The sequence below is a fragment of the Trichosurus vulpecula genome, chromosome 4 (assembly GCF_011100635.1).
Source record: "Trichosurus vulpecula isolate mTriVul1 chromosome 4, mTriVul1.pri, whole genome shotgun sequence".
Classification (NCBI taxonomy): Eukaryota; Metazoa; Chordata; class Mammalia; order Diprotodontia; family Phalangeridae; genus Trichosurus; species Trichosurus vulpecula.
Window position 1 is genome coordinate 114,807,175 of NC_050576.1, and position 26,957 is coordinate 114,834,131.

At 36.1% G+C, this 26,957-nt stretch overlaps 1 protein-coding gene across 4 annotated transcripts in view; it reads right to left on the reverse strand.

The window, feature by feature from the left end:
• LPGAT1 (lysophosphatidylglycerol acyltransferase 1) overlaps positions 1-26,957 on the reverse strand; it is a 95,624-nt gene that overhangs the window by 31,499 nt on the left and 37,168 nt on the right. For 3 of the 4 annotated variants that reach the window (XM_036753281.1, XM_036753278.1, XM_036753280.1), the window contains 3 exons: positions 19,657-19,752; positions 15,657-15,930; positions 7,307-7,433 (listed from right to left, as the gene is read on the reverse strand). In XM_036753281.1, coding sequence (XP_036609176.1) covers positions 7,307-7,433; positions 15,657-15,930; positions 19,657-19,752 — 497 coding nt within the window. The remainder of the gene's footprint in view (positions 1-7,306; positions 7,434-15,656; positions 15,931-19,656; positions 19,753-26,957) is intronic. The other variant, XM_036753279.1, reaches the window with a different exon arrangement.

Consider the following 26,957-nt stretch of genomic DNA (forward strand, 5'->3'; position numbering starts at 1 on the left):
TTTTTACCTGGATGCATGATCTATCCTATGATGCTTGTTCTGTAAGTCTTACTAAGAGGACATCTTTGACAGGGGGTGGAGCCAAGATGGCGGCTAGAAAGCAGGGACTTGCCTAGGGCTCTCCCCCAGGACCCTCTAAACACTGAAAAAAAATGGCTCTGAACAAATTCTTGAACTGCAGAACCCACAAAATAGCAAAGGGAAGCAGGGCTCCAGTCCAGGACAGCCTGGATGGTCGCTGGGTAGGGGCTATCCCATAGAGCTGGGAGCGGAACTGAGCAGAGCCCAGCATGAGCCATGCGAAACAGGCCATAGTGCCCTGAATTAGTGAGCTGTGGCAGTTACCAGACTTCTCAACCCACAAACACCAAAGACAACAGAGAAGGTTAGTGGGAAAAATGCAGGGACAGAGTGAAGGGAGTTCGTGGTTCGGCCACCACCACAGGGGTGGCAGAGGTGGTACAGCTACAGAACTACAGCTGCAGTTGCTTCTGGCCCCAGGCCCACATGGTGGGAGGAATTAAGTGGCAGATCAGAGCAGGAGTCCAGAGTCTGCTCAGATCTGAGTCACGGTCCGGCTTGGCGGTTCTTGGGGGAGGAGGAACGCTAGTGTGGCAGAGCTTGCTGTGTAGAAATACCTCTGAAAACAACAGCGCAGCCCCTCAAGCTTGGGACAAAGTATTCTATACTCTACAAGCAGTCATACCCCAATGAAAAACTCAAGGGTCAAGTAGTTTGCTGGGAACATGGCCAGGCAGCGAAAACACTCTCAGATTCAGACTCAGACTTTGGAATCTTTCTTTGGTGACAAAGAAGACCAAAACATACAGCCAGAAGAAGTCAACAAAGTCAAAGAGCCTACCTCAAAAGCCTCCAAGAAAAACATGAACTGGTCTCAGGCCATGGAAGAGCTCAAAAAGGATTTGGAAAAGCAAGTTAGAGAAGTAAAGGAAAAATTGGGAAGAGGAATGAGAGTGATGCAAGAAAACCATGAAAAACAAGTCAACGACTTGCTAAAGGAGACCCAAAAAAATTCTGAAGAAAATAACACCTTAAAGAATAGACTAACCCAAATGTCAAAAGAGCTCCAAAAAGCCAACGAGGAGAAGAATGCCTTGAAAGGCAGAGTTAGCCAAATGGAAAAGGAGGTCCAAAAGACCACTGAAGAAAATACTACCTTAAAAATTAGATTAGAGCAAGTGGAAGCTAGTGACTTTATGAGAAATCAAGATACTATAAAACAGAACCAAAGGAATGAAAAAATGGAAGACAATGTGAAATATCTCATTGGAAAAACCACTGACCTGGACAATAGATCCAGGAGAGATAATTTAAAAATTAATGGACTACCTGAAAGCCAGGATCAAAAAAAGAGCCTAGATATCATCTTTCAAGAAATTATCAAGGAGAACTGCCCTGATATTCTAGAGCCAGAGGGTAAAATAGAAATTGAAAGAATCCACAGATTGCCTCCTGAAAAAGATCCCAAAAAGAAAACTCCTAGGAATATTGTTGCCAAATTCCAGAGCTCCCAGTTCGAGGAAAAAATACTGCAAGCAGCCGGAAAGAAACAATTTGAATATTGTGGAAACACAATCAGGATAACACAAGATCGAACAGCTTCTACATTAAGGGATCGAAGGGCTTGGAATATGATATTCCGGAGGTCAAAGGAGCTAGGATTAAAACCAAGAATCACCTACCCAGCAAAACTGAGTATCATGCTCCAAGGCAAAATATGGATTTTCAACAAAATAGAGGACTTTTAAGCTTTCTCAGTGAAAAGACCAGAGGTGAATAGAAAATCTGACTTTCAAATACAAGAATTAAGAGAAACATGAAAAGGTAAACAAGAAAGAGAAATCATAAGGGACTTACTAAAGTTGAACTGTTTTGTTTACATTCCTACATGGAAAGATGATGTGTGTGATTCATGAGAACTCAGGATTAGGGTAGCTGAAGGGAATACACGCACGCGCGCGCGCACACACACACACACACACACACACACATATATATATATGGAGAGAGAGAGAGAGAGAGAGAGAGAGAGAGGGCATAGGGTGAGTTGAATATGAAGGGATGATATCTAAAAAAATAAAATCAAATTAAGGGCTAAGAGAGGAATATATTGAGAGAGGGAGAAAGGGAGAGATAGAATGGGGTAAATTACCTCGCATAAAAGTGACAAGAAAAAGCAGTTCTGTTGGAAGGGAAGAGGGGGCAGGTGAGGGGGAATGAATGAATCCTGCTCTCATTGGATTTGACCTGAGGAGGGAATAACATACTCACTCAATTGGGTATCTTACCCCACAGGAAAGAAGGAGGAAGAAGATTAAAAAAAGGGGGGGATGATAGAAGGGCAGGCAGATAGGGGGAGGAGGTAATCAAAAACAAACACTTTCGAAAAGGGACAGGGTCAAGGGAGAAAATTCAATAAAGGAGGATAGGTTAGGAAGGAGCAAAATATAGTTAGTCTTTCATAACATGAGTATTGTGGAAGGGTTTTAATAATTATATGCATGTGGCCTATGTCGAACTGCTTGCCTTCTTAGGGAGGGTGGGTGGGAAGGGAAGAGGGGAGAGAATTTGGAACTCAAAGTTTTAAAAACAGATGTTCAAAAACAAAAAAAAAGTTTTTGCATGCAACTAGGAAATAAGATATACAGGCAATGGGGCACAGAAATCTATCCTGCACTATAAGAAAGTAAGGGAAAAGGGGATGGGGGGGAGTGAGGTGACAGAAGGGAGGGCTGACTGGGAGCAATCAGAATATATGCCATCTTGGAATGGGGGGGGAGGGGAGAAATGGGGAGAAAATTTGTAATTCAAACTCTTGTATAAAGTAATGCTGAAAACTAAAATTATTAATTAAAAAAATAAAAAAGAGGACATCTTTGAGACTGGTAGCTATACAAGTGCTTGACTTTTGAATGAATATATTTCAAAATGATTCTGTGTGTTTGGTCTGCCAGCTGACAACACTGAAAATTATGCTTCCACAACCACTTCTATATTATACTCTATAACAGATTACTGTCAGTATAACCTACACATAACCTCTAGTCTAATGAGAATAATGCCTTACACTTATACAATCATTCACATATACAATACTGTTTGATCCTCAGAACCACCATGAAAGGTAGGAATATTATTCTAAATTTAAAGATTATAAATTGGCCTAGAGATGTTAAGCTAACCAGAGGGCAAAGTGAAAACAGAAAGAAATGTACCTCCTAAAAGGAACCCCAAAATGAAGAATCATAGGAATGGCCCCAGCAAAAATAGTCTGTTGTAGAAACTCAAGAGAGAATCTCATCACCAGTAAGCTGTATACTAGGGCAGTGGTGTTAAACTCAAGAGAAACAGGGGCCCTAATCTGTAGAAAAGGATCCCTATTGGTAAAGAGTTGAAAATTGAGGGGACGCCCACCAATTGCAGAATGGCTGAATAGGTGGTGGTATATGAATGTAATGGAATACTAGTGTGCTCTAAGAAATGATGAACAAGCAGGCTTCAGAAAAACCTGGAAAGACTTACATGAACTGATGCTGAGTGAAGTGAGCAGAACCAGGAGAATACTGTACACAGCAACAGCAACATTGTGATGATCAACTATGATAAACTTAGCTCTTCTCTGCAAGACAATGATTCATTTCCCAAAGAGTCACGATGGAAAATGCTATGCACATCCAGAGAAAGAACTATGGAGCCTGAATGCAGATCAGAGTATACTATTTTCACTTTTTTTTTGTTTTTTCTCTCATGTTTTTCCCTTTTGTTCTGATTCTTCTTTCACAACATGACTAAGGTGGAAATATATTTAATATAATTGCACATGCAAAAAAAGGATCCCTGTGTGCCACCTATTTACTTAGTTTTTAAAATATTATCTATATTTTATTGTATTTTTGTTTTGTGAAATATTTCCCAATTTCACTTTAATTTGATTCAGGCCATATGTGAGCATGTTATAGGCCACATGCAGTCTGAGGGCCACATATTTGACACTTCTATGGTGAATCTTTGGCTATAGCAACCACAAAACAGTGAAAAAATAATGATGCATTCTTGTGTAGCCTCCTTCTACTTCCACAGTGACAGTGGTGAAGAGGTAGAAGGGAAGTAGAAAGTGCTAAGAATCACACTACTTTTAGATTAACTCTGAATGTGAATAATTGCTACAAATGTCAGGTCTTTCTTTTATCACCAATGAGCTGATTTATTACTGGAATTCAATCCTGATACTCTCTTGATGGAACCATAAGACAGGATTGCTACAAAAGGAAATCTCAGCTGAATGGAAAAAATAGTTCATAAGTTCTCTTTGGAAGGGTCGAGTTGACAGAATTGGTTTTATCATATCTCAAAGGGCAACAAGAAGCATCATTTCATGGGATATTTGGTCATCTTGTCTTGCACAGATGAAGACGAACACAAAGAGACCATCATAAAGACCACTGTATCTTAAGTTGTAGTATCCATTGCAGAAGATAAAGTTGAGAAATTCTACAAAGAATTTGATAAAAATCTTCCAAACCAAATCAATATCTACTTTGATAATCATAAACTTATAAGTCAAAAGTGAACAGAATAGGGGTGTATTTTGAGAGTATTTTGGAAAATAAGGCTAAGGCTTAAGAAACAAAAGAGGCTAAAAGCTACTCAGAAGTCTCATGTGTATACAATATAAACACCTTCTTTGAGAAAACAGCCAGAAGATGTTGGATTTGACAAATATCAAATACCACAAAAACAATTAAATTAACTATATCTCAATGAATAAGAAACAGATGGTTACTGAGTGGGACTCATATCAGAAAAAGCTATCTTTGTATAACCAAATCATTAACTAGTTAGAGCTAAAGTGAAAACCAACATTGAATTAGGAGACAGGAGGAAGAGAAGACACTGAACAACTGTAACAATTTCAACCTAACCGACTCAAACAAGTCGTCAATGTTGAAAAACTGGATATAGAAAAAAAGCAAAGACAATGACTTTGATTATTACCATTTCCTGCAAAAGTTTAACCAACAGAAAGCAGTTCCCACAACAAAAAGGCCAAAGGAACCCCAGAACTGTCTTAGTAAATACTTTATCTTCTTGCTGAGAAGAAAGATATGGCAGCCAAGGGCGACACTGATTTAGAAGACAAGCTCATCTGTAAAGTGCTACAGAGAAGGATGATGAAAGACTATAAGCATTACTGCCTTGTAAAACAGTGGAAAACAGTGAAATTTAATAAAAATAAGTCTACAGAAATCTTGGCAAGAACCTCAATTGAACTATATTACCTCAAAGACTTTTGTAGGTGAAACTGGCAGGAGGAAAAAACAAAATAATAGACAGAAAATGTAACAAATAAGAATAATTTGTAATAATCTATTATTATCATCAATTGATAATGGAACCACAATGTCTGGACCTTAGTGCCTCGGTCCCAGATGTACCATATAAGGAATCTGAAATAACACTTAAGACGATTAAGTTGGAAAGATAAGCTGGACCAGAACTCAGGGAATTTTATGCTGGTGGAAACACAATTTTGAAAACACTGAAGTTTACTTTACAAGGCGTATCTCATGTTGTTTCTGCTAATAGGATATAAGTTTCTTGAGCTCAGGAACTCTTTCTTTTCTGTCATTGTATCCCCAGTGCCTTTCATAATGCCTAGCATGTAGTAGATGTAAATGCTTATTGAATGAATGAGTTGGAGAGTAGCCAAAAAGCTCTATGTGAAGTCCAAAGTGGAAAGTCATCACCAACAGGAACTGATGAAGATGTCCGGGAGAAAGTGACATTTCAGTTGAGCTTTAAAGACTAGGTAAAGAATTCAATGGGTTGAGCTATAGGAAAGAAGGTAGTATGCCAGTCATAGGAAGCAAAGAAAGGGAAGAAACAAAATATAGATGGATATGGGGGTCTATGAGTAGTTCTGTTTTGCTAGAACATCGATTACAGGGAGAGTAGGGGAGATCATCATCTCCAGTCTCCTCATTTTATGGAAAAGGAAGCTGATTCCCAAAAAGGTTAAGTGATATACTGAAGGTTCCACAGGTGGCAGATAGACAAACTTAATAAGAAGATTTTAGCTTGCCCTGATTGCTATTAAAATTGTAATAATCCCTAATCTTACAATCAACCACTATGATTATATACCATTCATATACCATTTATACCACTAAGCTATACCTCTTATTACATTTCCTATTTTCCCTCCTTCTAACTGGGCCACTGATACCCTTCATGCCATGATGTGATCCTCTTGCAGAGTTTATGTGCATTTGATAATAGTAATAACATGGTTGACATTTTATAAAGTGCTTTACATATATCATAACATAATCCTGACATATTCCTAACTTAAGAACTAGAGTATCACATATAGAAGAAAAATGAAAACCTTGCCTAAGATGATGCATGTGTGTGTTTATACACACACACACACACATACACACACACACAGAGATATATAGATAGAGACTTGGGGAGAAGGACTAGAGGAAGAGATTATGGGGTGATTTTCATAGAGATGATTACAAAAGCCACGGGAATGGATGATATCATCAAATGAGAAAAAATAAAGAGAGAAAAGAGCCAAGAACACAACAATGGGAGATGCTCCAGTTTAGGGGAAGAATAATGAAGAACCAGTAAAGAAAGCATGGGTTATCAAAAAAAGCAAGAAAAGAATATTAAGAGCGCAGAATCATGAATGCCAAGGGTCTGGGGATTAACAAAAAAAGAGTGAGAGGCAACAGAGTAAAATACAACACAAAAGCCAAGAAAGATAAAATAAGGGAGATAATTAGTAGCTCTGGAGCAGTTTTAAGAGAATAGTGGGAACAAATGCCACATTACAAAGAAATGATGAATAAGAGCATTGAAACTGTAAGGAAAGAAGAGACAGTGAGTATAGGCTGTCTCTTTCTAGAAGTCTGACCACGAAGGGAAGAAAGATAGAAGAGTAGCTTCAAGGTATAGCAAATTCAACAAAAAAATTTTTATAGGCTACGGGGGATGCACACATATTAATAGGGTATAGTGGAGAAACCAGCAGAGTCAGCTATTGAAGATGCAAGGACTCGACACAGGTTACAGAATTGTTAACAGATCTGGAATTCAAGTCTTATCACTTCCCAAACCATTGCTCTTTCCACTATGGTTAGATGAAGTTTTGGAAATGAAGAATCCAGAAAGCCATTCATACTTTTTGATCATTTAAAAGAATAACTGCATTATGTTACACAAATAGTAAAAATTGCCATTAAAATTAGACTGGATTCAACATTTGTCCTACCTGTAATGAACATGAGTGACTGTTGGTCGCCTATATCCAAGAATCCAAGTTTGGATGTCTATAGGTTCACCTTTAGGATAAGCTATGGTTGTATCTATGACCCATTGGAGGCCTTTTGGTTTATTCTCTACAAAGAGAAAGAAAGATGATTAAAAATGAACCAATTTTTGTATTAGTTAACAAAATATCAATGGTTAAAATTTTTGACAGTATATAGCATAACAATAAAACTTGGTAAGAAAATATTACAGACTTTGGTGTTGCCACTATATCAGATGTATTAAGGATAAAATTCAATATTCCTTTGGCTTATCTGTTTCTTTAGAAAATGTTGGTTTTTTCTAAGAATTCTTATCTTTAGAGCATTATGAGTCAACTTGTAATTATTTGACCTAATTGAGACAAATAATAGAATGGATAAACAAAAAACAATTTACACTGAGCTTATAAGCTGTTTTTATTATTATGTTTTAATGTAGATGTCTGTTTTGGAAATTAACAATAACTTAGAGTTACACAATCACATTTACCCATTTTATGCCTTGCCTGATGTTTTACAACCAGAATGCCACTGAATATGGTTATTTATCTTTCAAGAAATTTTCTATGAATTTGATGTATGAATGATGGAGACCTCTTCTTGAAGAGAACTTTTAAGGGAGTGTTCTACTGAATCAAATGCTTTTTCATAATCAACAAATAAATACAAGAGAATTTTGTATTTTTCAATCAATTGTGAAAGAATAAATATGCGGTCCACTTAAAAGTATTAGTGCCTTTATGCCCTCATCTAGGATGTCCTTGGGTTTTCAAGCTTGTTAAACAAACAACAAACTCAAAAACTCATGTGTTCAAATTAATCATACAGTATTTAAAATTTAGGGATCACTGTGTGCCACAGGTACTTAGTGTGTGCCATTAAACACAGAGACACCATGGTCTTTGTTCTTACAGCACATTTAAATTCTGAATAACCCACAACTTGCTTTTCCCCTTCTCAAAAAAGGACCGAAGATAACACACACAGAAAGGAGGGAGGGAGGGAGAGTGAGAGGAAGAGAGGGAAAGAGACACAGAGAAAGGAAGGAAAGAAGGAGGGAAGAAAGAAAGAACAAAGGTAGGTAGGAAGAGGAGAGAGAAAGAAAAAGAAAGAAAGAAAGGAAGAAAGAAAGAAAGAGAAAGAAGAATGAATCAATGAATAATGGGCTTCTCTAAAACTGAGGTAAGACTTGTCTAGAATACAACTTTTTAGAATTTTTAATTGCCTTTCTAAAGCACTATAATTCTTTAAAGGAGATAAATTAGATAAAAATTATTTTATTTTGGGAGAAATAACCAGGAGTCATGAGAATTTTTTATCAAAAACCACTTCCACCAGGTACCCTTTTCTTCAAATTAAAAGGCAGAATTTCTGCCACACAGGATATGGCTGAATGGATCTGTTAAAGGATTAGCCACACTCCTTAGTTCAAGACTTGTAAAACTTCCAAGCTTTGGCTTGGCTAACATTGCTGTAACTTCTCTCTAGCAGTCAAGCTACTCAGAACATTCATTCTCTACTAAAAGTCTCTTTCCATTTTTTTCTTTTATAAAATATGAATTACTGGAGAAGTCTATCAGCCAAGTACCTTGTCAGAAACAACAAATAAGAAGGGAAAATGTTTGACATAATCTCTTGTGGCCAGCTCATCTCATTTCAGGGTTTGGTACTTTGCTGCCACGAAAGACACCCTTTTTTGGTAACCATGTACTTCAAATTTATTGAATTTATGACATGTGGAACTCAAACACTTGCAGCTAAAGCCAGGTATACTGGCTATTTTTTCCAATGGTGCCTTGTGCACATCCATTGGCAAAAGTCTGATAGTTCTTCCTATATTGCCTCAGTTCTCTATCCCTTCTTATCCTCATCCAGTGATAGTTTCTATAGGCCCTGGTCATCTCTTCACTAGACTCACCTCCAGCACCAGTTCTCTCACTCTCACTCATCCTTACTTGCCAGAACTATCTTATTTGCTGATTATTTTGCTCCCTCCTTTAAGCCTATAGTCATTCTTTTTGCTCCATGAACCAAGTTTCCAAGGTTTTATTCCAGTCTACTTTCTTTCCAGGGCAGCTATGTGGCACAGTAGACTCATCCTTCTGAGTTCAAATCTGACTCCAGACACTTACTAGCTCCGTGACTCTAAGCAAATCACTTAACTGTGTTTGTCTCAGTTCTTCATCTGTAAAATGAGCTAGAGAAGGAAATGGCAAAACACTCCAGCATCTTTGTCAAGAAAACCCCAAATGGGGTCACAAAGAGTTGGACATGACTGAAAAACCACTGAACAACAACAAACTTTTTTTTCCTTCCCTAACTTGTTTATTCTTAGGTTCAAAATCCAAGCTGCACCCCTCCAATTTCAAGTTGAATCTTTACCACAAACTCCTTTAAGTTCACATCAATCCAAAATCCATTCTTGTAATGAATACATGATGGCATGAGAGCTCTTCCTGGCCATTCCGTATCTGAGTGGCAAAAAACCTTTACTTTCAATTCCAACTCCACAAAAAAAGTATTTAACTTTGTTATAGAATTTTGGAGCTGAAAGGGACTTCAGAGATTTAATTCTTCACTTCTAACCTTTGACCCATGCCACACAGTGGCTTTTTCAATTCTCTTCCTTCTTGATCTCTTCTATAGTATTTGATATTACTGACAAGCTCTTAGCTTCTTGAGATTTTCATCCCTTGTCTTCCATAACAATAAATTGCACGCATCTCCACTTCCCGTCTTCTTGACAAACTTTTCTTGTGCCACTTCACTGAATTATCATTCTTCTTCCACCTCCTAAGCGCAGGCATTTGAACATACTCTTTCATTTTCTTTTGCTCCCTCTCTTCATTTATTCCCATGTCTTCAATTATCATATTGGCAGGTGACTCCTGCCATTTCCATCTCCATTTCCTTCAACCACTCAACACTCGGCCAAATCAGTCTACTTGCTGTTTCCCATAATTAACACCGCATCTCCTGACTCTATGCCTTTACACAGACAATCTCCTCTTCCCCATCACTTTTTGCTTAAAATACTTGTCCTCCTTGAAGCCTCTGGAACCCCTTGAAGACTCAGCATCTACAAGAGGCCTTTTCTGGTACCTCCAGATAGTTGTTTCACTATACCCCACCAAAGTTACGTTGTATTTACTTTATAAATACTTCATACTTATTTGTGTATTTTTGTTTCCCCTAGTAGAAGTTAGGACCCTTAAGGGCAAAGGGTTTTGTTTTTCTATCCCTAAAGACTATGCCACTGCTTTATTTTATGTGAAAAAAAATATATATATACATATATATATAAAACAAATTTTATGTAATACAAATGCTTTACAATATAACATAATAGGTGCTCAATAAATGCTTGTTGAATTGAAGTTATCTGAGACAACTGTGAGTCACTGAAGATGTTTCAGTAAGGGAATAATATTGTTTGATTTGTGTGTACTGCTATTACTCTGGCATAAGTGTGGAAGATGGTATGGAAAGACAAAAGAGATTGGAAACAGGGAAGCCTATTAAAAGGTTATTGTAACAGACTAAGCAAGAAGCGAAACATGCTTGGACTTGAGTAGATTTTGTGAGAATGAAGAGGAGACCAAAAGGTAAATTCATTCATTCATTCAAACATTAAGTGTTTACTTTATACAGCAAGATCATAGGACCTCAGCTAACAAAAACTTTCAGGGATCAACTATTTCTAGGTTTCAGAGCTGGAAGGGACCTAAGAGATCATGTAGTCCAAATCCTTCATTTAACAAAAGAAGAAAACTGAGACCAACAAGGTCAAATGACTTACCCAAGGTCACCAACTCTGACACATCTATGATCTTATCAGCACGTGTAGTCCCTCTAACAGGGCATTTTGCAGCCTATTCACATATTCTCAATCCATGCAACTCTTGTCTATGTCTTCCTATTGATGGATGATATGATGCACACTAAATAGGCTAGAAGAATTCCTCTAGATTACATGAAATTGTGTGGATGTCAAAGAAGCACATGGGCTGTGTCTTGTTATTTCTCATTCTCATTCTATCAGCCCATTTTTGGGGGGTTATCCCTTTTTCTAATGACATCTTTATGCTGCTTCTCCTGCACAACTCTTCATTTGTAATGGGTAATTATAATATCATCACAATCTGTCCAAAGCCCTTCAAGTGATTCTTGAATTTAAATCTTCAGAGACTATAGTAGTCTATGCATGGTAATTAATCACTTAAAAAATACTGATTGATGTTAAACAAGATGGGCTTTTGTTTCAAAGAGATTCTTGGGGTTATTAAAAAAACTATTAAGTTTTAAAAAGACAATGTAGCTCACTCTCCTCCCGTTTGGTTCTGGGGTCAGCTTGTTGTCCATTTGCAGTGTCTTTCCAAAATATATGTTTTAATAGACCAGTTCTGTGGGCTATTTTTCCAACTGCATATCATACTTATTCAAGGTATTCTTCTTCTACTTTTTAAACGTAAAGGTAGGCTGAACTCTTGGGTATTTATGGACCCCATTTAGGAGGCTCTGAAATATTCTAATGAGTGATTCATATCCAAACAGGAGAATCTGGAAAACTTCCCTAATTACAGGGAGACCCTCTTCCATTTGGACGCTGAAGTGGACAACCTCCCTAACAGCAGCAAATTCCTTGGTCAAGCATTGATCTCTTTGCTTTATGTCTCATTTTGCATTAATAATTAGATCAGAGTTATTTGTGTTATTACATGTTTCAAGGATTCGTGCATTATTACACATAGATGGATGAGAATATTTTGGAGTGGTGACTTTAAGATAAAATTTTATTCCACTAAGCAAATACAATTTTTATAATTATTACCAACAAAACAAATACCACAATGGGGACTTTTTTAAACATCCTTTAGTGAGTTATTTGAGTTCAAAGATGTAGGATATCATTTGTGAAATTCTGCCTTATTCCTTCTCATATTTTAATCAAGGATGCTCTCAATGCTCATCCATGTGTGTGTGTGTGTGTGTGTATATATATATATATATATAAATATATATATATTTATATATATATATATTTATATTTATATATATGCACATACACACATACACATACATATATATGTAGTTTTCAAAGATTTTGTAGAAATGGGAAAACAATAATTTGGGTTAGTGATTATTGATATCTTTTCAAGTGTCTTTTTCTTTTTGGCAATAAAAATGTGATTTCCCCCCAAGTGTTTGGTATCCACCCTCTTACAAAAGTCTTGGAAATCAATTCAATGATGCTCTCAAATTTATGTCATCTTCAACACAGACCATGTTTGTGGTCTAATCTTTGTGCTTTTCCCATCTTTATTTTCTTCAGCATCCCTTCTACTTCTTCATGCAGCACATCAGAGACCATGATGTTAAGAGTCCAAATACAGTAACTCCAACATCATTGATGGAGAAAGTATTTGTAATAGAAATCCTCTTGATCTGAAGTTGTATAATTAGCATCAATCAATATCTGTACCTAATATCAAGATTAATAAGATCAAGAGTAACTAGTATTGAACAAGATCGATGATAAGCAATAAACTATTAAAGTCTTAGCTTGCTTGGAAGTTCTTATTTTAAATAAGGCTCAATTTCAAACATGCCACATTCAGACAGTGTAGCACCATATGGAAAGGGCACTGGATTTGGAGTCAGAGGAGCTGGGTTCAAGTCCTATCACTTTATTACCTGTGTGACCCTGGACAAATCACTAATCTGTTCTTGGCCTCCATTTCTTTGGCTATAATATGAAAGGGTTGTAGAGGATGACTTCCAAGGTCTCTTCCAGCTCTAAAGTTATGATAGTATGATACCATGGTTTCTGGAGGATATGAGACTGTCCTCATTAACAATGCCATTTTTAATTACCACAATGTAAGATATTAAATGCGTTTTCTTGGATTAAGAGGCTTGGACCTGTGTGTGGTAGTTGCAGAGAAAAAGGTGAGAAAAACCTTAAAAATTAGTATTCTAAAGAAAAAGTATTTTATGGAGAAAAATAAAAGAAAAAAGTGTGTTATAATCCTTATTCAAAACTATTCTGAAATGTCACTAGTCATGCTTTCCTTGCCTTGAGAAATTTCAGCCAAGAATGATACCTTTAAGTCACCCCCGGCCACTTAATTTCTTGGAGAGGTGTTCCAATGATGCATAATCTTACAGATCTCTTAGTTTGCTAAACATCCAGTCCCCTGAGTGAATCACATGAAAGTAGGCAAAATTCATATCTAGAGTTGAACTGTCAAATAAATAGGGTGCCAGATAAAGCTGCTCAGAGGCAAATACTGGCCCAGTCATGGTAGCTGCAACAGAAAAAAAGAGAGAAAATAAAAAGAACCTAGCTTTATCACCCACCCCATATAATAATCTGAAAATCTTATCCTATTTCATCCATTTTTAATACTTATTTAAAATCTGGCCCCAGAAGAGAGAGGACAAAATGTATTCTTAATTGGGGGTTGGAGATTGTGAGTTTGGAACACTGGATAGGTAGTAACATCAAGCTGATTGCTTGATTTTGATAAACATTTTTCCATCTTTGCTACAAGGGAAAACTTACTAAGTAGGGGTAGAGGAGAGAGGTTGAAAAAAATTAATATGATATGAAAACAAAAGGCATCAATAACAAAACTAGGGATCACTCCCTACAATAAATATCTAAAGTGACTGAAGTTGTGGAGTTCTAAAGCAAACTTTTGCTTAAAATAGACCAATTTTTCTTTTTAAAGATAGGATCTTATTCTTTCAGTTTCAATTATAGGTCATATTTCCTTTCCTATAACATGCTAGGTTAATATCAAATCCTTGGTTTGCCCTACTATTTTTAACTAAAATAGTAACTTTAAAATATAGTTTCTGAGTATAAGCCTTTTTCTAATTTTTTAAAAAGAAAAATAACAAATATTCAGATAAAATATTAACTTATATTTAATATTTCAGTTATTATTGATTTTGTCAGTATGGTTATTCCCTCTACCAATAATGACTGCGACGTTCTACAACTCAGTAGATGATTGAGTAGCTGAGACTAAAAAGTCTGTCACTGTAAAACCAACTCAGTGATAACCCTCTCTGAACTTTGCGAAGAGAGTCCTTGGATAACAAACTTCAACAAGACTGTCCTTGAAAACTTTCTAGATTATTAGGTCCTACAAGAAACTGCACTCGGCTAACATAAACTTTGAAAATACAGGGTAATGACCATATCACAATGAGCCAAGAGAGTAGGACTTATTATGTCTTGTGATAGTATGTGGAGAATTGCAGAAGTATACTGACATTACAAAACAATGTGGTGCTAGAATTTTCATCCGGAAAGACTAATAGCTGAAAATGAAAGTGGAAGTCATAAGAGAAACATAAGGCATAAAGACATTTCCATGGATCAAAATCTGGCGATTTTAAAAATCTATTTTGTATAGCGTTTATTTACTTTTAAAAGCCAAATTCCCATATTCAGCTATTACTAGCTTATTAACAAATTACCTTGCCATAAGTGTTCTAAAAGAGTAGCATTAAATGTGTAAAATCACAAAATTAAATGAGATATCTGGTAGAGCACTGACTCAATGGATATACAAAAGAGGAGCCTGGCCAATGTCACATGATGCTTAGATGCACATGAAAGTTAAGACAAATTGTAAGAGTATATGCTAACTTATCAGGGCACAATTAGCTAACAGTTCTAACTCAACATAAATAAAAATTGAATGATATGAAAACTCTCCTCCTAAATTACACTTTTGGAATTTGGAGAGCAGGGCCCAAGTTTTATATTATTTATACTATACTTACACAAGCACCTAGAATAATGCTGTGAACACATTTTTCAATAACCACAACAGATAAATGGAACCATAAAAATATAACACTACACTTGTGAGCAGAGAATAAACCACGCAACAAATGAAAATATTCTTTCGTTCCTCCCAAAATACTAGTTCCCTTTGATTAAAGAAAAAGTAAAATTTTAAAATGAATATTGCCACCCTGTGGAATTTTCCAATAAGAAAATCTTATATCTCTCCTGGGCAGCAATGGATAGAGTGCTCGGACTGGAATCTGGAAGACTTATTTTCCTGAGTTCAAATCTGGCCTCACTTATTAGCTGTATGACCCTGGGCAAATCACTTAACCCTGTTTGCCTCACTTTCTTCATCTGTCAAATGAGTTGGAGAAGGAAACGGCAAGCCACTCCAGTATCTCTGCCAAGAAAACCCCAAATGGGGTCATGAAGAGTAGGACGCAAATGAACAACTGAGTAATAATAACTACAGCTCTCTCACAAAGAAAAAAATATCATACCTAACACTCTAGCATCTCCGCCTGCTGGGGTTCCATTTTCTTGTCGTGCTACAAGTTCATTCAGAATAATTTGTGTTGCCCCAAGCCTTGGCAGGGTGACATGTGTAAGGAATGGCAAATTATTTTTCTTGGCAAATGCCTGACTTGTTTCTCGTCTCTTCCTGAGGAAACCACCTTCTGGAAACAGAACAATCCACTTCCGATCCCGGCTCCTGTAACAATTTCTTAGGTGCTTCTGAAGAATAACAAGCTGCTGGTCACGATGAGATTTTCCCTGGAGGGCACAGACACACAGACAGAAGAATTAAGTTCAACTGAGTTTATATGAAATTATTTCAAGATTAAAAAGAAATTACCAACCATATACTTCTCCTAACCTCAGATGAAAATAGGTACAAAAAGTTAACTTTGGAAACTTGCAGAAAATTACAAAACTCCTATTTCAATATTTTTGTTTCAGAGAGATTTTCCATATAAATATAACTAATTCTTTTAAAATTTCCAGTTTAACTTTTGCTAGTTCTCAAGAATAACTTTATTTTCAGTTCTCATAAAATGAAATTTACCTCTAATTCAAGCCAGGTAATCTACTTTTCCTAGCCAGCTTATTACAAAAAATCCACAGATGTTTTCCACATAATTCTTCGTTTCTATTTAACCAAAGTTAAGTCAACAAGCAGGTGGGTATTACAGCGGACAGAACAATGAACTTGGATTCAGGAAGACCTGAGTTTGAATCCTGCCTCAGACACTTACTAGCTGTTTAATCCTGATTAAGTCCCTTAACCTCTCTCAGCCTCAGTTTCGTCATTTAGAAAAAGGGAAAAATAATAGCACCTATCTCCCAGGGATGCTGTAAAGATCAAATGAGACAATATCTGTAAAACATTTTGCAAACCTTAAAATGCTATATGCAAATTTTAGCTTTTATTATTACATATTGTATATATTATTTTTATACTAAATATTATATTAACCAAAGCCTTAGTTATTCTTAAAAGGGACTGAAGCCAAGGCAACAAAGAACCACGATCTCTTGAGATTTCTGCTTCTGCCTGCTTAATTAAGTCATTCCCTAAACCCTAAGCTCTACTCTCTTTGGAGTGGCCCTTAATTTCTCCTTGAACTTTCACAAGGCCAAAAAAGACCTTTTATTATTCCTACTTCTGACTGCTAACTGGAAGACCCAATAGGGTTCAAGTAAAACATTTTTAGTCAAAGATTAGACAGCTTTAAAAACAAATCAAAAGGTGTACACAACATAGTCCACTAGCAGACAATAGTGTTTGTTTTTTTAGGAACCTGTGCAATCTGAATCATATTCCCTCATTCCCCTTGATCTGCTTTTCTAAACCCAATTTTTACAAATGAGTGGATTGATATTTGATTCTTCCCAAACTGCTTAGCTTAACCCCAGAATTTGGGTCTTTCTCCTACATCCCCTTTTGAATCTCATAGGCTTCAGATGTATAGTTACCTCAGTGAAGAAGAACCTGGAAATATACTCTTCCCTTCCCACCTCTTGGCTCCCAAAAAAGAAAGATGCTCTTTGGCCTTCCGAGCTATCATCCACCAATGGGTTCCACCTCCTTTTGGAGATGTTAGTGCTCTGGCCCCTGGAAGTTCCTCTTGTCCTCAACCCCATCTACTCCCTTCCTTACTGATCAAGAAAAATTACCCTAAATTGTAGCAGCTGGCTTAGCCACTGATGGTTATACTTTTTCTTCCATCTGCTATCCTAGATTTATATTGAGACTTCAGACCATGAGAAATCTCCATGGCTCTCTGAAAGTGTAGAGCACAAGATGAAGCTCTCTTAGGGACTCCAATCCCATCATACCTTCCCAGCCTCCCTCTTATTGGCTATGTTCAGGAGAGTTACATGCTTTAAGATTAACAGAGACTAGATGTCCATCACTGCTCTCTCAGCACTTAACTGTTCTCACTATGCTACACATTTCTTGCATCCCCATCTCTTCCTAGGGTAGTGGTCTATTAGAATCCAGATTTTGTTTTTGCATGGTATATACAATATATTGCATAGTATATACAATAAACTATTCTTTCTACTCATAGGAGTACTACCTGAAATAATTCTCTCAAATGATAAAACATATGTCAACACATGCAAAGACTATATTTTATAAGTAGTCAAATGGCAAAGGTGGAGAGAGTGAAAGACATAGTCAGGAAGACCCGAGTTCAAATCCTGACTCAGACACTTCCTGGGCAAATTACTTAACTTCTCCATGCCTCAGTTTTGTAAAGTGGGGATAAAAATAGCATCTACTCACAATGTTATTATATAAGCATCAAATGAGTTAACATGTGAAGCACTTTGCAAACCTTAAAGCATCAAATAAATGCAGACTACTAGAATTATTTTAGAGAAGTGGAACATTTTAAACTATAATAACACTAACAACTTAGCTTTCATCGTTAATTGCAAAGTATTAATTTTTAAAAATCCATTTTGCAATCTGTTGTAAATAAGGTAATAAGAAAAGGAGTAGCTAAGAGATCCTACAAAGTTATTTTCTTTCAACATTAATACCTTAGCTAGAAAACTTCATGTATATTCCAACATGGCAGATACCAACAATTATAATGTCTTATTTTATCTAGTAGTGTTGGGTAAATGTAGGATTCTGAAAAGGTAAAATGTCCAAATAATTGAAATCTAGCCCTTTAAGCAATGAAATGCTCTAAATTTTACCAATTTGTGGTAGAAAACATTCCTAAAATGCCCCTATATTTTGGTTAGAATATATTTACCAAAATTTAACCCTTCTTGAAGATTCATGGTTATGATTATGATAAGCAATCACTGTACTGTGTGATAAAACAACAATATACTCAAGATTTATTGAGACATGTTTCACTGAATTCTCCAGACAGTGGTACTGTGCTATTCTAGTTGGTGGTTCAGTCAAAAACTGACACTTTTATATGTTCCCCTTCAATAATTGCTTTGGGGACCATTGAAGTATATAGGGATATTTTCCGCTACAAGCTAATCCTGAGTGATGTTAGGCAAAAGAATGTAATGAAGAATGGTCACTGCCAGTACCTCAGTTAAACTTTACTCCAGCCGGATTTCACAATAGTGGGATTTGCTTAGAATCCATTATCAATATTGCTGCCTTCACAGTAAATGACTCCAGGGGCCTGTGTGTTTGCAATTTGCTTTCATAGCTGCCCAGAGTTTCCACTTAGTTAGAGGGTCTGGTGGTCTCCATCCTACTCCTATTAACAACCACCAATTATTCACGTATACTTTGGACTCTAAGTTTTACAAAGTACTTTCCTGCTCTCTGGTTATAACTGTAAGCCAAAATCAAGAATAATAAAGAAAAGTCTGAAAGCTGAATCATATGTAAGACAAAGTCAAATATAATGGAATGAAAGTTCCTTGAATGGAGGGATTACCAATTTTTATCTTTCTATGCCTAGCACCTAGCAAAGCACATAGGGCACATGTTAAGACACTTAACAAATGCTTCTTGACTGATATGCTCTAATATTGAGAATGAATGGAATGTGTTTACTGCTCTCAGAGTGAACTTTAGGACAGCTATTTTTATTAAGTTCGAAGACTCTCACTGATTCACTTGCAGAAGACAGAGGTTACTGGATAAGATATTATACATGATAAATTCCATTCACCCTTTCAAGTCAACCACTTATAAGAATATGAAACATTTTACCAGGAGCACACCCTAGGGAATCTTACACCTGAGCTTCGGAGGTGAAAGTGATAGTGGTTGCCTGATCTTGAGATCCTTGAATGGCAGGAGGAGGCAGAAATTGGCTGCTTCTTATACCCCGAGATTAAAAGTGTTTTGGGAACACAGGGAATCTGGAATGAAGCTTCCTGAGACCCATAAGCTGGCTGGGCACTTACTGTAACTGCTACATTTAAGTACTAGTATAATTACATCTGAATTCACTGATCAATCTAGTGGCAGAGCAAAACAAAAACAAAAACTCCATTACTTACCTGTCTTATAAAGAAATCTCCATGAATTAGAGAAACAATACCAAAGTTTGTATACTTAAATATGTGATCCATCAACCACATCATCTGAGCAACAACCTGAAATGTTTAGAAAAGGAGAAGTAGTTAAATGGAACCTGAATTAATGTGGCTCAGGCTTGGAAAAAAGTCTCAGGCTATATCCATAAGAAATCTTTAGAGCCCTTTGCCTGCTCAAACTTACTTTTTCATGCTTATTATATATTATTCTCCTTAATACACTCTACAGTCCAGCCAAATGGGCCTTTCTGTTTCTCCATAAGTGACATTTCATCATTTTTACAGGATTTCATTCAACCCTGGAATGTACTCCCCTCCTCACTTCTACCTTGTAAAAACTAAACAAACCCTAGTTTCCTTCAAAGCTAGGCTCATGTCTCCCCGCCCACTACTTGTATTATTTCATACAGTTATGTGCATAAATATTGCCTTCCCCAATAAAGTACAAGTTCTTGGAAAGCAGGGACTGTTTGTTTTTTGTCTTTGTATTCTCAGTGCTTGGCAGAGTACCCGGCAAATAGTAGGCACTTAAAACTTTGCAGGTTAAATGACTGAATGATTAGAAGACTAATGATAGTCCTAGAGATAAAAAAAATAAGGTCTAAGCATAGATCTGGGACTTAGGGCCCCTGAACTCTAGATTTTTTGCACAGTTCTTTGTTCATAATAATGAACTCTTAGTCCTTGCTGTTATTATATACAGTTATGACAAAGAAACAATTTCTTTGCTTCTTTGGGATTAAAACTTCCCAAATTTTATGGACCTCAAAATATCCTACTCTAAAAATGACAGTTGTAAAATTAGTCAAATTAAACTGAAATTGAAATTAGTTAAATTTTTAAAAGCTTCAATATTTTAAAATAAAAAATAATATTTATAAACTCTCTAAAATGATAAAGGAAAAGTTTAAGTGCCTAGTATTTTGCAAAAGTATTATGATACTGTAAAATGTATTGGTGATATAACTAAAGGTCAGGAGATAAAGTCCAACAGGCAAAAATCATGTATAAGCTTGTGAAACAGAATTCTATCGATAAATTGTATTAGTAAGAGTAATCAAATAGTACTATAAGGCCCTATTTCATAGACCTTAAGTGCAAACTTAGAAAAAAAAATTTACTTTCCTAGTCACTGGAAGAATATGAAATTCTAACACATAATTAATCACTAATATGGGTTAATATCTGTTAAGATGGAAAAATTTAAGGCAAAGAAGGGAACTGAAAATAAAATATAAACAGAAACTTAATGAATTTACTAACCAATCTTCCCTGCTGAGGTAATGAGCACTTCTTGGTTTAACCTTAAGTAAAGTAAGACTATAACCCTAAGAGAGAATTCAGAGCTTGTCTGCTTTCACTTACAATAAGAAAAAATTGTCTACTCCCAAATAGTATTTGCCCTCACACCAAAGCTTCACAACAATAACTTTAGAACTTTTAATTTTTAATGGCCAGCAATAGCTTATAGTTAAATTATATTAGGAAGTATTAATGAGCTAAATTCTTCAGATAGTTATAAACTATTTTGTTTCTCCTCTGAAAAGATATTTCCAAATAGTTTACAAGGATTTTTTTTGTACAAGTTTCATCAGGCTACTTGTTTATCACAAAATTCAGGCAATACGTAGGCAATTTCAAATGGGATATTCTAAATAGTTGCAAACACCTCTGATGAGCAAACACTTCCCTCTTTTTATGCCTCACTTGACATTAGTAATCAAAGGACTGAAGAAAGGTATTTTTATTGTTAACATAGTGGAAGGAATCTTGCCTGATATTAACAAATGCTTGGGAGACGTCTTTAACCAAAAATAAGCTCAGTAAGATCTTGCATTCTATATATCTTCTGGACAATTTGTTGACATTAAGATATGGTCTGTTTTAGCATACCATTTGCAAAAGATGGCTTGCTCCCTTTTCATACCTTTATCAAGAATGTCCTCTTTGTAAAGATGGTAAAGTGGGAATATGGTTTGTTAGTTATTGATATTGTCCCAGACGTCTTTGGTGTTGGTGGTGGTGTTTTCAGTTATATTCCCTCATGTTTGCTTTCCTCACCTCTTTCAGCTACCTTGAGTTTTCCATTTTTCAATGATCTCAAAATGGTTTTACATCCAGCACAGATTAGCTTCATATGTATCTATTCTAGTCCAGCTGCTCATCCCATCTTTGTTTTCTCAGTGGCATTTCCATTTCCACATGCAATTATTTCTAGGACTATGACACTGAGTTTCATTTGCTGTTACGTTATCTTGTGTTCCTGAGTTTTCTTGAGTAAAGTATTAGCAATATAATATGTCAAAGGCCTCTGTATAGAATAAAAGCCTTTTCTTCATTTTTTGTTCCCGACCCATTCCACAGAGCAATATAATAAACAGTAAGAAAATGTCTCTAATCATCGCCACCTTACTTTTAAAAAATAATTTAAACAAACAAAAAATTTAGAAAGTAGATTCCCAAGAGTAAAGTGCTTGCAGTAAGTGGCCTGGCAAAAAAGGGAACCGGCCTCCTTCAAGGCTCAGATCAAATATCACCTTCTCCAAGAAGCCCTTCCTGACTACGCTTCCAGTGAGAACCTCCTCTCTGCCCCTCCCAAGATTAACTTCTCTTTACCACGAAAAACTCTTTGTATGTAGGGAGGTATCTACATATTGCCTCCTCCATTAGATTCTGAGCTCTTAGAGAACAGAGGCTGTGTTTTTATCTTTTTTTTTTGTATCCCCAGCACTTAATACAGCGCCTGACATATTCATCAAAATCCCAGATGAAATGATTAACAAAGGCATATTGCCATTTTGGGGGGGGCACATTTATAATAAAAAGTTGTTTAAAGTAAGTTCTAGCCTAAGTCCTCTAATTCCCTTCACTTTTTGGATCAAAGTATTATAGAGATGTCAATCAAGTCTTGTTGGTGATCTCAAAATTATATAACTGCACTATAACTCAATTTCTCAATTAAATACCTAATAATGTCATAGACACAAAATCTCTAAAGCAGAGTAAATGATGAACTCAATTACTATCCTTCTTCCTTCGGGATTAAAGGTATTAATTTACCAATGAGATGGACTCCAAGAGTCACTTCAAGCAAAATTCCAAAAGTTCCATGGTTTCCAATTTTATATACAAATCTATTTAAATAAATCAAACCCCAATTTACTGATCATGAAGACAGATAGTGAAAATTTTAAAAAATAGACTCAACTACTTTCTTAGTATAAATTAATACTTGACCTTGAGTAGATGTTTATATGCTTATTCCTGGAGATAAAGACTGCAATGCCATCACTCAAATATTCATTGATCATACTTTTTAGATTAAGATAATCCATTCTTCCTCTTCAATGATTGTAGGAGAACTTACATAACAATGTTGGATATAACTTATGGAAACACAAGAGGAAAATGCTCCTAGGCAAAAGAATTAATCTGGAAGAAATTAATCTTTCCATAAAAAATTTTATCTCCTCTAGAGTGGTTGAGTTTGAGTATTCTGGTAAAACCAATCTATTAATTTGTACTTACTACATATGCCATATACATTAATTACTATAAAAGAATGAGAAGGGAATTAAATATTAAGGAATATTGAATATAATTTAATCCTTCCTTGATGCTTCAGAAAACACTTTCAAGAGCTTTCTTGAAATGTCTCCAGGAAATAATTATTAATGTTGGTTATTTAACCATTCTTCTAAGTACCAAAGTTCTAGTTAACAAGAGATCTCCAATTCATAAAAAGTCGAATAGACCAGCTTTTAATACAAATCAATACCATGTATCAAATGGGCAGGAAACAGTTCTTTTAATTCTAAGTATACATCTATTCCATGACAATCTCTCACACTTTAGCAAATTCGGTTCTCAATAGCTATTTCTTTTCAGAATCGCTTCTATAATGCAAATATAACAAACATTCAATATTCATTTTAGTAGCTGTTATGCTATGAAACACCACAAGGTACCTGTCCTCATGAAACTTATAATTTAATAAGGGAAGTATACCATATACAGCAGAAGGCAAACTGGTGTAAGCAACTGCAAAATTACTGTGCTACAGTTCAAATGACTTGAGGAGAGGAGAGGGAGAGAGAAAAAGAGAGAGAGAGAGAGAGAGACAGGATTTTAGCAAGTAGACACAAAGGAGATAGCACACATCATGAAGAAGGCACAAAAATGGAAAGAGTGAGGTGTACTTGGAAGATGTAAAATAGCCCATTTTAATCTGAACATAAAGTACATGAAAGGAAGTTGAGAGAAGTAAGCCTGAAAAGTTAAGTTGGGGCAAGACTATAGAGGCCCTTGAAAGATAACAATAATAATGTTAAGAATACATTCATATAATACTTTAATATTTACAAAATTACTTTCATCACAAAAGTTGAGTAAAGTAATAATATGTGCATGTATCCCCATTTATAGATGGAGAAATGTGAAACTAAGGAGTTTGGACTCTGTAAGCAATACTGTCACCCAAAGTTTTTGAAATGAACAGTGACACTTATGAGAGCCTTACATTAAAAAGATTAATTGGTCAGCAGTTTATGGAATAAATTTGAGGAGAAACTAGTAGTTGTAAGGTAGACTAGTACAATAGAAAGAATGCTGGGTTTGGGGACAAAAAAATCCTGGATTTAATAATGAGAGCTGGCATTTATATAGTACCTACTGTGCACCAGGCACTGTGCTAAGGGCTTTACAAATATTATCTCATTAGATCCTCACAACAACACTGAAAGGTAAGTGCTATTATTATCCCAATTTTTACAGGTGAGTAAACTAAGGCAAACAGAGGTGAAGTGACTTGCTGACAGTCATGAAACTACTTAAGTGTGTGAGGTAGGATTTGAACTCAGGTCTTCCTGACTCTAGCTCCAGTGCTCTAACCACTGCACCACCAGCTGCCACTTGGATTGGAATCTAACTTCTACCACCTGACCACATTATGACCTTGAGAAAGGCACCTTTTACTTCAGGGGTTCAGTTTATTGATGAGTAAACTGAATCCCTTCTTATCTCTACCTCTTGTCTTCCTGGCTTCCTTTAAATATCAGATAAAATTCTACCTTCTGAAAGAAGCCTTTCTCGATTCCATTAATGCCTTCTTTGATTAACTGCAATTTATCCTGTATTTACCTTGATGCATATAGTCAGTTACATGTGACTGTTAGGCTCTGGGTTCCTTGAGAGTAAAGACTTTTTGTCTTTCTTTTCCCAGAGTTTAGCACAGTGCCTGGCACATAACAGGCATTCAATAAATGCTGCTTGAATTGACTTGATCTCTCATCTTCCCTGCTAGAGGTGTAGTAGTTAAAGTGGTTGGAGTCAGGATGACCAGGGTCCCAATCCTACTACCTGTAGCGTGTCTTTGAGTCAGTTAGTTAACAGAACTCTGCAAATCTGTTACCTCATGAGTATAACTGGCGTAATAATAATACAATAAGAAGAGGATGGCAAAGTATTCAAAGGTTCTAAACTTGGTTGTCTGAAAAAATGGCATGGGGCAGCTAGGTGGCGCAGTGAGTACAGCACTGGCCCTGGAGTCAGCAGGACCTGAAATCCGGCCTCAGACACTTGACACATGTACTAGCTGTGTGACCTTGGGCAAGTCACTTAACCCCAATTGCCCTGCCCGCCCCCCCAAAAAAAGAAAAAACGGCACACTAAAAGACCTAAGTCAGATTTTTGGATGAAAACAAACCCAGTTTGGGCTCTGTTGAACTGAGGTGTCAGAAGGACATCTACTTGAAGATATCTAGTATACAGTAGCAGAAAAATACAAGTTTTGAGCTTAAGAGAAAGGTCTCTAGGGCTAAATAAATATGGATTTTTTTTTGCATAGAGGAAAAGTACATACTCCAACACCCAAAGTTTTAAAAGTACTCTTTGGATTTCGTTTCGTTGTCTATAAGTACATTCTGGTCATTCTAAATCAGATTAGGTTTGTAAAATTGAAACACCACGTAAATGTCAGCTATTATCATTATTATTTCAAAGTGTACAATCACAACTTCTAATTCATCATATTGCCTCCTAATTTTGAATTTCTATCAACAGTACTACTCTCTTACTATTTCCTCTGCTAGAAATTCTAGATTGAAAGCTTGGAATCTATTGTAGAATGAAGGGGTTGGACTAGACTATCACTAATGTCCCTCCCAGGTCTAAATCTATGATTTTAGTGTTCTTTCTCTCCCTTGATCACTTACAGCAAACCTGTCCCGTTGACTTATTATAATGTCTCTCACATCTTTTGCTTCCTCTCATTTCTACTGCTACCATTCTACTTTAGGCTTTAGCACCTGAAGTACTGCTTCATCCTTCTAACTGAGCTCCCTCTGTCCAGTATGTATCTTTACTGCCCCCATTTATGTGACACACAATCATCAGATTAATCTCAAAATAGGGCTCTGAACATGTTATTCTTTTGTTCAAAAACCTTCAATGATTTTCTACTTCAATAAAAATGTTCAAAATCTCCAGCTTTACATTTGAGGGCCTCTTTAATCTTGTCCCCCAACTTCTCCCATCTCATTTGCTACTCCTTGTCAACATGTAACCCTTGCTGGCTGATCTGCTTGCTCCTGTTGGAACACACCATATTCATTCTTGCTTTTTCTGCTCTTTTGCTTCTATGCTCCACTCACCTCAACATAATCCCAGTTCCATCCCACTTAACCAAATTCTACCCATCGCTCAAAGTTCTTTTCTTTGAAGCCTTCTCAAGCCAATCTAGCTGAGAAAATGATTTCACTCCTGTCTGAAAATACAGCTCTTCTCTCTATGAGTTATGATAATTTACAGTGTAATATACCATGTGCCACCTCATCCATGGTGGTCATAATACTCAACTTATAAAGGCATCTAGCTTTTCATGTTTATGTCTTGTTCTTTGAGGAAGAAACCATGTCTTTGTCTTCCTGACAGCACCTAGCACAGTAATTCATATTTGGTAGTTACTTCTATGTCTCTTCATTAACTGATATTCTTTTTATTAGGATAAATATTCATTTCATCATTATTTACATAGTTTCTCCTATTTGATATATCCATACACATAAGTACTTTAACTTTCCCCTCATTAAGCAATGAGTCTTTTGATGACATGGACTGAATTTCTCTTCCCTGAAATAAGCATAAAAATTGGATAGATTTACCAAATGATAGATTTTATTAAGTAAAAGCAATATAACAGCTGTAGCACTAGCAACAATGAAAGAGAAGGGTGTATTTAACATCATTCTTCTTAAGATAGTTCCATT